General features: G+C 34.8%; 2 protein-coding genes across 2 annotated transcripts; one reads left to right on the forward strand and one right to left on the reverse strand.

The window, feature by feature from the left end:
• The first annotated feature begins 986 nt into the window (after window positions 1-986).
• LOC145578448 (heparanase-like protein 3) lies at window positions 987-4,226 on the forward strand. Its single transcript, XM_081635764.1, has 9 exons — window positions 987-1,453; window positions 1,805-1,841; window positions 2,119-2,302; window positions 2,433-2,581; window positions 2,688-2,918; window positions 3,012-3,201; window positions 3,298-3,423; window positions 3,511-3,610; window positions 3,715-4,226. The coding sequence occupies exons 1-9, from the start codon at window positions 1,208-1,210 to the stop codon at window positions 4,075-4,077; spliced, it is 1,626 nt and encodes a 541-aa protein (XP_081491890.1). The 5' UTR covers window positions 987-1,207; the 3' UTR covers window positions 4,078-4,226.
• Window positions 4,227-4,547: 321 nt separating this feature from the next.
• On the reverse strand, window positions 4,548-6,055 carry LOC145578449 (uncharacterized). The gene is made up of 6 exons (XM_081635765.1): window positions 6,009-6,055; window positions 5,810-5,866; window positions 5,603-5,641; window positions 5,300-5,381; window positions 4,983-5,199; window positions 4,548-4,831 (listed from the first exon to the last, which is right to left on the reverse strand). Exons 1-6 carry the CDS (start codon window positions 6,053-6,055, stop codon window positions 4,680-4,682), a joined length of 594 nt encoding a protein of 197 aa, XP_081491891.1. The 3' UTR covers window positions 4,548-4,679.
• Between the last annotated feature and the right edge of the window lie 6,357 nt (window positions 6,056-12,412).

Here is a 12,412-nt window from a genome sequence, read left to right on the forward strand (position 1 = left end):
GGCTTGAAAACGTGAGATTTTTACTTGTGTATGCATCAATATAGAAGGTGAATGATTGAGAGAATGAAAATAAAAGGCACTGAGGAAGACCCAAAATAATTTTGATGGAAAGAGTTAAAATTGACAAGAAAAAGTGAGCATTATTGCAATTTGCAAGAGCAATGGATTAGCTAGATTATTGGTTCATAAAGCCAATAACATCCATGAGTATAAAGCTTTAAAATTTTCTTCTTGTACTATTATTGTTGTTGTTGTTGTTGTTGTTGTTGAATTGACTTTAAAGAGTACGACTAATTTTTATTGCCTATTATATAATTTCTTTGTTTATTTCTTCTTATATGACATGTTTTGACCTTGAAAAGTATTAAAATAAATTTCTTAATAGAAATTGGAGATATTATTTTGCAAAAATTCACGCATTGCACCTAAAGAAATAAATGTTCGATTAGGTATTTTTTAAAAAAATAAATAAATGTACGTATCAATTAAAAAGAAATTAATAAATTAAATAATATTGTTGATAATAGAACGTGTTAGAAAGCTATTAATGACTTGATACAATTATTATTGCCTTAAAAATAAGTATCAAAGTCTCACGTGATCACTAAGATATATAAATCGAAAATATTAAGATACACATTGATAATATCACACACCCAGTATTAATAAAGGGTACTCCGTACTATAATAATCAAGATATCAAGGGATACCATGCCATAATAACCAATATACCAATAGACATGCGAAATCTGTAATAATTGTAGTTAGTAATTTCTATAGATATACGTTCTTTTGAAAATATATAGATCAAAACATAGTGATGTCAAACCCGTTAGATTTATCCTCTATTTTTAATTTTAAAATATTAAAAAGGACTAAACTTGATTGTTAATCAAAAACTTATTTTTTACTTGAAAGTAAAAACTTATAAAAATAAAGAGAATAGACATAACTTGAATACCTCCAAATTCCCACCTCTTTAATCCTCTTCTTCCCCCTCTCTCTTCTCTCTCTCTCTCTCTCTCTCTCTCTCTCTCTCCCTCTTTAAAATTCAGCTCCCACCTGTTTCCCACACTCCTTACTTTCTTCCCCATTTTACTCCAAAAAATAAAAAGAAAGAAAAAAAAAAGCTGCATAAATAATGCTTGTTAATAGGTGAAAAACACATAAATCTGGGATATTTTTGGTGGGAAAATAAAAATCTGAAATGGGTACTCAGATTTATGTAATGGGTATGTGTATTTTGGTGTATTTTCTGAGCTTAAACTTAGTTTTAGTAAGTTCAAGCTCAGTTTTAGGAAGAAAGAGTGAAAAAGGAACATTTTTTATTGATGGAAGAAATGCCATTGGTAAAATTGATGAAGATTTTATTTGTGCTACTTTAGATTGGTGGCCTCCTGAGAAATGTGATTATGGTACTTGTGCTTGGGATCATGCTTCTCTCCTTAATCTGGTAATTTTTCTTTGCAACTCTTGTTGAATATCAAAATATGAACTTTGAGCTTTTTTTTTGTTGAAAATTTTGTTCTAGTTGTATTACATTGTGATTCAGCAGGATTTTTACCATATAATCTGTTAGTATATGGGCGAAAAATAGCCTTGGTTGTACCATGCTCAAGGCACAACTGGTTGTAAATTAAAAATTGAAAATTGTGGAGTTTTTAGTATATTTATCTTGAATTTTTGTTTGAAAATTATGTTTTCAAGTGAATAAAAATAAGTTAATTTTTTGGCTAGAATGTTTTATTTTTGATCTGTTTGTACATTCTTGAAATTTATGTTGGTTTATGAATTTTATGTGCAGGATCTCAGCAATCAAATATTTTTAAAAGCAATACAAGGTGTGTAATATACTATCTTAACTTATGTTGAGTAGTTTCGACAATTGCATTTACTGTGTTAATCAGACTTTGACTATCAGGGTGGGACATGAGTGTGTGTCCGTTTAAGTGTTTGACTCGGCTATTTTATGCATTTTATAAGCATATTTGGCTCAAAATGGTGTCAAGTGTTCATATGATTTGTATTGGATGGTCAAGTGTTTAGCATGGTGTCATGTGTTTTTACATATAAAGTTGTATAGATGAAATTCCTTACTTAAAAATGTTAATAATGCAGCCTTTTCGCCTTTGAAGATTAGGCTTGGTGGTACTTTGCAAGATAAAGTGATTTATGAAAGCAAAGATTCTAAACTACCATGTAATCAGTTTAGCAATAGAAGCACAGAAATGTTTGGTTTTACTCCTGGATGCTTACCAATGAAGCGATGGGATGAACTAAACGCCTTCTTCGAAAAAGCAGGGTAAATATAAAAAAAAAAAAAAAAATCCTGTTTGATCTCATCACTTGTAAATGTACCGTGATTAACAGCTTTGATTGTTAGTTAAGCATTTTTTATCACACATAATTGAACTTTCTTCGTTCGTTTTCAGGGCATTGATTGTTTTTGGTTTAAATGCTCTTGCTGGAAGAACCATTCAGTCTGATGGCTCAGCTACTGGTGCTTGGGATCCTTCAAATGCCAAATCTCTTGTTCGTTATACAGTCGAAAAGGGCTATGATATCCATGGCTGGGAGCTAGGTGATCCACATATTTCAACTTGTATATATTCCAAATGTTATAATATTGGAAGTTAGTGAGTTTGTGTATTATGTTCTTTGAGTTTTAATATCCTTCTGTCTGGCAGGAAATGAGCTAAGTGGAAGCGGAGTTGGAACTCGAGTTTCTGCAGCTCAGTATGCATCTGATCTGATTTCTCTGAAAAATATGCTGGAAGAAGTTTACAAGGCGAACAATTCTAAGCCTCTTGTCATAGCACCTGGAGGTTTCTTTGATCAAAACTGGTTTACAGAATTCATTAATAAAACACACAACAACCTTGATGTTATGACACACCATATATACAACCTAGGGCCAGGTATTTCACATTTCATCAATCTGTTTAAACAATTATTGTTTCCTAAGATCATAGGACAGAAACTGAATTCATTGCATTTTGATGAATTTGTAGGAGTTGATACACACCTTATTGATAAGATCCTCAATCCATCATATCTCGATGGAGAGGCTGATACATTTAGAAGGCTACAGAACATTCTCAGGAGTTCTGGGACTTCTGCAGTTTCATGGGTCGGGGAAGCAGGAGGTGCTTATAACAGCGGTCATAACCATGTTACTAATGCATTCGTGTTCAGTTTCTGGTATGTAATCGTTAAATACTGCATACACCAGTTCTTTGTTTGTGAGTTTTTCCTATGCTTGACAGAAAAACCTGATAGATTTGATGTTAAAAACAGGTATTTAGATCAGCTTGGAATGTCATCAACTTTTGATACGAAAACATATTGTAGACAAACTCTGATTGGAGGAAACTACGGCTTGCTCAACACCACTACCTTTGTTCCTAATCCTGACTATTACAGGTTTGTGTGTTTGAAAACAGATCATTACAAAGTTCCAAGATATGGTAAAAACTCTGATTTGATGGTTGGTTATTTTTCTTTCTGCAGTGCCCTTCTGTGGCATAGACTGATGGGAAGAAATGTGCTATCAACAAGTTTTTCCGGGACTAAGAAAATCCGAACGTATGCTCATTGTTCAAAAGTATCTGTAAGTTAAAACTCTTACAAAAATTAATTTCATGAAAGATCAACAGTTCAACACCATTTACCTTACAAATGGATGATTAAGTGATGTTTTTATTTTATCTGCAGCAAGGGGTAATGCTGCTGTTTATCAACCTAGATGGAAATACAACCGTTGAAGCGAATGTAGGCTTCAATGGAACTTGGAGTCTTCTAAACAAGCATCCACATATCCACAAGAATAGAGCGATTAAGTGGCATCAGAAAGAAGCAACAGAAAGAGTAAGAGCCGAGTATCATTTGACAGCAAAAGATGGCGACTTGCAGAGCCAAACAATGCTTCTTAATGGAGAGGTTTTGGGTGTGAGTTCATCAGGAGAAATACCTTCCTTAACTCCTTTACATGTTAACTCATCAGAGCCGATAGTTGTAGGACCTTTCTCGATTGTATTTGTTCACATGCCTTACATCATTCTTCCTGCTTGCAAATAAAAAGGTGGAACCAGAATGGTGTTCATCTTGTAATAATTGGTTTATCATAAAATTCATAAATAAGTTTTTTAAGGTATTAGGAATAGTCTTAGTGGTGAAATCGAAATGGATTTCATCTGCTTTTGTTCTTTGCATAGGTCATAAAACTTTGACCTATGGTCTATTGATTGTGCTTAGATTTTAATAAATCATAGCATCAAAATTTTATCAAAAACTATACCTGTCTTATGCCCTTTTGAAGCAATTTCAAATACTATTGCAAAAATTGATTATCTCTTAATGCAGAGGCATGTATAATTTTGACCTATAAATAGGAATGGTGTTAAGTTCAGTTCTTAACAAAGTATCTAATCCATTAGGAAGATGTAGATGATGACCGTGATGTTATCTTTCGAGGATGAAAGATGAACATTAGACGCTATTTAACATAGCAGTCAGTCACTCTTTGCAAACTCAGAAACAAATGCTAGATAAGTTTTGGGCATCACATATATGAATGATATAGCTTTCATAGGTACTAGCAAGTGCTAAACAAGTACTTAATACATCCTCACAACACTAACATATAAACAGCAAACTTAGATATAAATGATACTCCTAGATCAGAACATATCAATACCATCATCACTATCATCGCTGTCAAGTTCATACTTAGCCATCACCTTATCCATATCCTCGCAATACCCACATCTTATTACATATGAAGGATGGTAAACCGATGAACCAATACCAACACCATTGGGGCGAAACTCATCTGAAGAAAGATGCACAAGAAAGCCATTTTAGTCCTTAAGACATGTTACAATCTAATAACAAAGAGAAAGGGTTAGCCAAGTTTAGATTACAACTGAACTAAGTTTTAATAAGGTTTAATAAGTTCCGAGGATATACCCTTGAAAACTTACCAAAAGAAATCGGACTAGGATTCAGGATACAACACTCAATCTCATCTTCTTCATATGAAGGAGAAGATAAAAGATCGGCATAAAACAGCACTGGAGAAGAATCACCGTCTTTTTTACGAGCAAAGAAGTTCATATGAAAACCAAAAGCATAGTGCTGTGCCATAGCCTTATATGGACTTTGGGAAACAATCTTTACACACTCATAATCAGCATCATCCTAAATACATTTGAAACAAAAAGAATATATATCACCACATTATTAGCTAAGAAAATACAAATATGCAAAAAAAACAGAGAAAAGATCAAGCAAAGAAAACCTTGTGATTTGAATTGTAATAGTCCAGCGCCACTTGAACCCTTTCACGAGAAATTTCATTATAATCCATGTCTTTTGTATCACTGCAAATCATCAAAGTATCATCAAATAAAGAATGATTGATAATTTTTTTTAACACGTAATATAATTAATGGTATCAATGGTCAAAGGTATACACCATTAATGAGCATAAAAGTTGATCAATTAAAACATAATACGAAGTATAAATTATTCTAAAGGATTCAAAAATTTTACCGATGAGAATATACAAATAAAAGCATCGTTAGCTTGCAATAAAACGTACCTTTTAGATTTTGGTTTATCACGACGAATAAAATTGACACTGAAAATACACAAAAGAAAATATAAAGATAATTTTCGGTATATAAAATTTCAACTTTTCCATGTTATAATATAAATTAAAACTGAATATTTAGAATAATTCCAAGATTAACATTATGCTAAAATTGTTCCAAGATTAACAATATGCACTCAAGAAATTAACACTTACTGTGAGGGGTGTACGACACTTTCCTTTAAAGAAGACAAAGCATCCATTAGAGCATCTCTGAAAAAACATTAATTAAATCGATAAAATTTAGGTAATTTATTTTCCACATTAAAATTTGATAAGATCATATGAGAAAAAAATAAAATAAAATTGAAAGGAAATTAATTTAAAGGAGAAAGAAGAGAGGTAGAAGATTTACGGTCCATCAAGGGCGTCAACTGCAGGAGGGATTTTCACAATCTCCATCGTTAGTATTATATTTGTGAATTTTGTGATTAAAAAAGCTAAACTTAGAGGTTTATATAAATGAAAATAGTATAGTGCACCCGGGTGCACCATGCACATGGTGCACTCGTAAAGAACATTAGGCTTATTTTAAAGAACATGAGGAAAAAAAAAAAAAAAGAACATACGAGTGTTTGAAAAAGAACAAGCTAATATTTGAAAAAGGAACATGTATAATAGTGTTCAACAAAAGAACATGTTTGTGTTTGACAAAGAACATGACCTCCGAAAAGAACATTAGACATATTTTAAAGAACATGTTAGTGTTTGAAAAAAGAACAAGCTAGTGTTTGAAAAAGAACATGCTAGTATTTGAAAAAGAACATGCATAATAATCTTCAACAAAATAACATGTTTGTGTTTGACAAAGAACATGGCCTCCGAAAAGAACATTAGGCATATTTTAAAGAACATGGAATAAAAAGAACATGTTACTGTTTGAAAAAGAACAAGCTAGTGTTTGAAAAATTAACCTTGCTTGGTTATCTTCCAGCTGGCTTCAATTCGTTACTATTCTTCTTTCTCCTCCAATTGTTCTTTTTTGAACAACTCGTACTTCATAGCTTTATTTTATTTTTATTTTTTTTAAAAAACCCCAAATTCACAAAATTAAACACTTTGACTTTAAAATTATTGATGAAAATAATTTGCATGTACAAACTTTATACTTACATTTTACTTGAATCCACCATTTGTTCAAGTTTGAAGGTTGAATTGTTGAAACAAGTTCAATTTTTTTCTTGGGTTTCACTTTGAAGATGAACAATTTTGCTATTTTGATTTTTTTTTTGAAAAAATAGAAAAAGATAGAGAGTAAAGTTCTAGAGAGAGAAAATTAGTACTTTGGAAATGGTTTTTACCCAAAAAGTAGAAGAAGTACCAGTATTATAAGATTGAAGCAAAATGAGACCAGTTTGAGAACTTCATTGAAATTCTTAGATGAAAACAATGGTGTAAAGGAGAGAGAAAATTGGCAGCAAGAAAGAGAGTGATAGGAAGGGAAAGAGGAGTGAGAAATTGCAGGAGAAGAAAGTGATAGATTTGCAGTTGCAATAAAATAAAAACATGTTCATTTTTTACCCATGTTCTTTTAAATATATTAAATGTTCTTTTGGGTGCACCACCCGGGTGCACCAACCACAAATTACTCCAAATATAAGATTTTGAGGATTTTAAATCAATTTAATATTGTTGTAATTTTTATTAAGAGTAATTTTTAATGTGTAAGTATAATAGAGCATCTCTAAGATTTTCTAATGAAACTTAGTACTCCGTATCAGGTTTAGAGATTTTTTATTTGTGAAAAAAGAAATTGGTTTAAATTTTTTTTTTTTTGAGACAAATCACCGAACAATATTATTAATCAAGGGACAAAGTGTCCGAGAATACATACGGGGATACCTCCCTAGGGAAATGATCCACCCAAACTTGTTCGACACCATTAGGAACGATCTTAGCAAGATAATGGGCAACATTATTCCCATCTCTTTTTACATGAGACCACAAAACAGAATTAAAATTGCATATTGTTAAAATAAGCATGCATATTGTTATCTGTGACACATATTAATTTATACTATGAAAATATGAAATAGAAAGTCCTAATACAAATCCCTACCTTATAAAAAGTACGAGGTTACTCTTATGAATAGTGTAATGCCAATTATACCCTTCAAATGTGTATTTATATATATGCCCTCATTAATTATGTACAAGTTTTTTTTTTAATCAATAGTGATTGGACAATTATACCCTCTAAAATATTTATTATTTACCCTTATTTATGATAATTTTTTTCTTAACTCTTAAGAATAGTGTGTGGACATTTGTTTACATATCTTCTCATTATTGCTAACAACCAAATTTGTGATGTAAGGCCAAATCAAAACAGTTTCGCATATGGCTAGCTACGTGCGCACTATATAAAACTTTTGGGATGATAATTTTATACTCCTTCCGTCCCTTAATACAATGCCTCTTTCTCTTTATTATGTGAGGAATAAATGCTCAAAAGAGGCATTGTATTGAGGAACGGAGGGAGTAGTAATTTTTTAAAGAGTAGTTATTTTAAAATAAATAAATAAATAAAATGGTAAAATTAATTTTAGGTATTTTAATGGATGGTTATTTACATTTTTTTTCCTCATTTTAATCCTTTGTCGAATATTTCTGGGGTTGAACAAGTTGAGAACACTTACATACTTGGTACTTGAAATATGTCGAGTGAGAGCGAGAGAGAAAAAAGTCTGTCCTCTGAGGAAAATGATCTTTTACAGAGATCTAATAAAAAATGCAAACGAACCCAATCAGATTTAGAACTGAATGGGGATGCAATTGAAGAATTCTCTTCTGGTGATGCTGCAATGGAGGACTGCTCCGTTGTTCCAGAAACAGTTGGTATGTGCCGTTGGATTGTGAATCGGATGATGAAAGTTGTCCTGTTATTTATCTGACAAAAGAGGAAAAAATGAGGCTGTGTCGCCCTTGGAGAGATGTTATTATCATCAAGCTTTTTGATAGGCGTCTGAGCTATGAAGTTCTCATGAAGAGACTAAGATTAAAATGGAGTTTGAAAGGTGAGATTGCCTTGACAGATGTGGGACATGCTTATTATGTTGTTAGGTTCAATAATAGAGATGATTATGAGTTTGTGATGACTGAGGGTCCGTGGATGATAGGGGATAGCTACCTGACCATTCGAAAATGGGTTCCTAATTTTGTCTCTGATTAAGAACCTATTAAGAAGTTAACGGCCTGGGTTCGTATTCCACAGCTCTCAGTTGAGTATTTTGACAGGGAGTTCTTGTTTAAGATTGGGTCAAATATTGGCAAAGTCATTAAGATTGACAGAAACACTGAATCGAAGGACAGAGGACAGTATGTTCGTTTTTGTATCGAGGTGGATCTTACTAAGCCATTACTGTCTAAATTTAAGTTAAATGGGAGAGTATGACGTGTCCAATATGAAGGTCTTAGGATGATTTGCTTCAAGTGTGGTCGTTTGGGTCATAAGGATGAAGGTTGCCCTGCTTTCAGAACTGCTAATGATCGGAGGGGACAGGAACAACCAGAGGTTGGTGCTCCTTGGGTTGATATCAATAGAGGAGTGTTCGATAAAAGCCAAGTGCAAGGGAAACGTCCTGAGACTAGTGATAAATATGGAGCTTGGATGCTTGTCCAGAAGCCAAGTAGGAGGAATAATCCTAAGTCTAAGTCAGAAAGTACTATGAAACCCCAAGTTCCTTCGAAGCCAAAACAAAGTGCTCAAGCAAACAAAGAAACAGGGAAACCTGCTACAAAAAATAGCATTCAGGTGGGAAAGAGCAGCAACAGTGGGTCTAGATTTGCAATCCTTGGTGCAGAGGAGGGCATAATGGAGAATTCAACTGAACAACGTCAGTCAACAATAGTCAAGGATGGAAAGAATAAAATTTGGAAGAAAGTTCCTAATGGCAAAGGAGAATTTTCAGGAGCAGAGGAAAATCCTGCGGAGGTTGTTGAGACAAACAAGGAAAATTTTCGAACTGAAGAGGCAATTTTGGAAGGTGATAATTTGGAAGTAATTATGGTGGAAGATAATTCTGGAGTAATTATGCAAGGAGATAATTCTGTTGTGAATTTGGAAACTAAGAATAGGGAAGATGTCATGAATGTTGACCAGAATCTTGAAGATTTGGAAGTGAATGATTTGATTCGGGGAAATCATGTTGATTTAGTCAAGGATAGAATTTTAAAAATAATAATCATTTTATTGGAGATATTGACAAGGGAATTAAGGAGAATAATATCTTTTCGAATTCTGTTGAGAAATTAGGAAAAGATAATAGACTCCCTTTGACTAATAAGAATAATTATTCTGTTTCTAAAAATAGCTTCAAAAAATCGGACTCGGCTTCACCTTATGCTAAGTTGATTGGAAGCAAAGGCAAGGAAAACCGTATTCTCTCGAACTTGAAATCTTCTCACCATGAACCCGTTGCAAGTCCCTGTAACAATGGAGATGAGGATTCCCCCGAGCTTCGAGATGTTTGTGGATTACCAGACGGAGGGGCCATACTTGATAGTTGTGCACCCTGTGGCAAACAAGGCGACGATTCAGGTGGATATGTACATCCAACCGGAACACGACCCTCCAAGCATGATGGCGAATTTCACTCTGCCGATAGAAACAGAGGGGCCAATGAAGGCGCTCCGACAAGCTTTCCTAAGCTTGATGCCTGATGTTCCGATGAACGTGAGGGATAGATACCCAAATTTCCCAGAGTTTAATATGTCAATTAAGATTTTAAGCTGGAATGTTCAGGGTGTTGGAAATAAATTGTCTATCATTAAGGAACTAGTGAGAATTAATGATCCGACAATCTTAGTTTTAATTGAAACTCATATGAGTGGTGAGAATGCTCAACAAATCTGCAATAAGATTGGTTTCTCAGGTCAGCGTCGAGTGGAGGCGCAAGGATTTCGAGGAGGTATTTGGCTTTTCTGGAGGATGGATAGGATCTCTGTTTCTGTCTACGGAGAACACACTCAACACTTAACTGTGGAGTTGAAAAAGGCAGGCGAAGACCCTTGGCTCTTTTCAGCAATTTATGCAAGCCCGGGAAGCAATCTGAGAAGTGAACTTTGGGAGGAGTTGGAAAGAATAAAAGATGCATACTCTGGTCCCTGGCTTCTTGCAGGTGACTTCAATGAGACGATGTCGATGGTTGAGAGGAATGGAGTTGGTGGTTCTGAGATGCAGAGAAGGTGTAGAAATTTTACTAATTGGGTAGAGAATAATGGTTTGATCGACTTGGGTTGTTCAGGCCCGGCCCACACCTGGTTTCATGGTTTGACTCCGGATACGTTTAAATCTGCTAGATTAGATAAGGGTGTAGCTAACGATGCTTGGAGGTTGAGATTCGATGAAGGAGCAGTGCGCAATCTCCCAAAATCAATCTCGGATCACTGCCCAATTCTGATCAGCACTTCGGGGTTCGCTCCAATCCTAAAAGTTTTGAAGCCTTTCCGTTTTCAAGCAGCTTGGTTAACTCATCAGAAATTTGAGGAATTCGTGCATTCGAATTGGAGAAGTGATACTCCATTAGTGCCTTTCTTGCGAAAGTTTGCAGACCTGCTAGATAAGTGGAATAAGGAGGAATTCTATAACATATTCCGCAAGAAATCTGAGTTATGGGCGAGATTAGAGGGCATTCAAATTGAACTCTCAAAAGGGCGTCAAAAACATCTAATTTCCCTTGAGGCTTAGCTTCGACAGCAAATGGAGGATGTTCTCAATGCGGAGGAGCTACTTTGGTTCCAAAAATCAAGAGCTGATGCGATTTGTGATGGTGATAGAAATACGCGATAATTTCACTTGTCCACAGTGATTCGTCGAAAGAGGAATAGGATCGAGACTCTGAAGAACAATGCAGGGGATTGGGAAACTGATCATGATCGTGTGCAGCAATTGGTAGTTAATTATTGGCGAAAGCTGTTTCAAGAGGAGGTTCAAGGATATGTCGATACGAGTTTGCGTTGGGATTACTTTCCAGAAATAGCAAGCTCGGATATGGAAACTTTGACTCGGCCTTTTAGCTCTAGTGAAGTTCAGAGAGCCCTAAAGAGTATGCAACCTTTCAAAGCGCCTGGACCGGACGGCTTTCAACCCCTCTTTTATCAAAAGTTTTGGGATCTTGTGAGTCCGAGTTTGGTAAGTCTGGTAAAAAATGTGTTGGAAGGCAAGGAGTTCCCGGAGGGTTTAAATGATGCATTTTTGGTGCTCATCCCGAAGATTGACATACCGGAGAAGGCTAATCAATTTAGGCCTATTGGGCTTTGCAACATTACCTATAAAATCGTGACTAAGGTAATTGTTAATAGGCTCAAACCGATTTTACCTACCCTTATCTCTCCCACGCAGTGTAGCTTTGTCCCTAAACGGCAAATTACTGATAATGTGATAATAGTACAAGAGATGCTTCACTCTATGAGGAGAAAGCAAGGCAAAATTGGTTATATGGCGGTGAAGATCGATTTTGAGAAAGCCTATGATAGACTCCGATGGAAGTTCATTAGAGAATCTTTGATGGAACTTAGACTTCCTCAACTTATGGTTGACTTGACCATGCAATGCATTACATCGGCTAAGCTGCAAATCCTGTGGAATGGTGAACCCTTAGAGGCCTTTTCTCCGACTAGAGGCATACGACAAGGTGATCCCCTCTCTCCATATTTATATGTTATTTGTATGGAGAGGTTGGTTCATTTAATTGAGAGAGAAGTTAAGTTGGGGAGTTGGAAGCCGGTGAAAGCTAGTTTCGATGGCCCTCAAATTTC

This window comes from Chenopodium album, chromosome 14, assembly GCF_948465745.1.
Source record: "Chenopodium album chromosome 14, dcCheAlbu1.1, whole genome shotgun sequence".
Classification (NCBI taxonomy): domain Eukaryota; kingdom Viridiplantae; phylum Streptophyta; class Magnoliopsida; order Caryophyllales; family Amaranthaceae; genus Chenopodium; species Chenopodium album.

What these genes read in the sequence shown, in the direction of transcription:
- LOC145578449 (XM_081635765.1), bottom strand. Translation starts at nt 6,055, where the DNA reads ATGGAGATTGTGAAAATCCCTCCTGCAGTTGACGCCCTTGATGGACC. An exon ending in GTTGACGCCCTTGATGGACC is followed by an intron (nt 5,867 to 6,008) that starts GTAAATCTTCTA and finishes ATGTTTTTTCAG; the next exon opens with AGATGCTCTAATGGATGCTT. An exon ending in AGTGTCGTACACCCCTCACA is followed by an intron (nt 5,642 to 5,809) that starts GTAAGTGTTAAT and finishes GTGTATTTTCAG; the next exon opens with TGTCAATTTTATTCGTCGTG.
- LOC145578448 (XM_081635764.1), top strand. Translation starts at nt 1,208, where the DNA reads ATGGGTACTCAGATTTATGTAATGGGTATGTGTATTTTGGTGTATTTT. An exon ending in ATGCTTCTCTCCTTAATCTG is followed by an intron (nt 1,454 to 1,804) that starts GTAATTTTTCTT and finishes TTTTATGTGCAG; the next exon opens with GATCTCAGCAATCAAATATT. An exon ending in GCCTTCTTCGAAAAAGCAGG is followed by an intron (nt 2,303 to 2,432) that starts GTAAATATAAAA and finishes GTTCGTTTTCAG; the next exon opens with GGCATTGATTGTTTTTGGTT.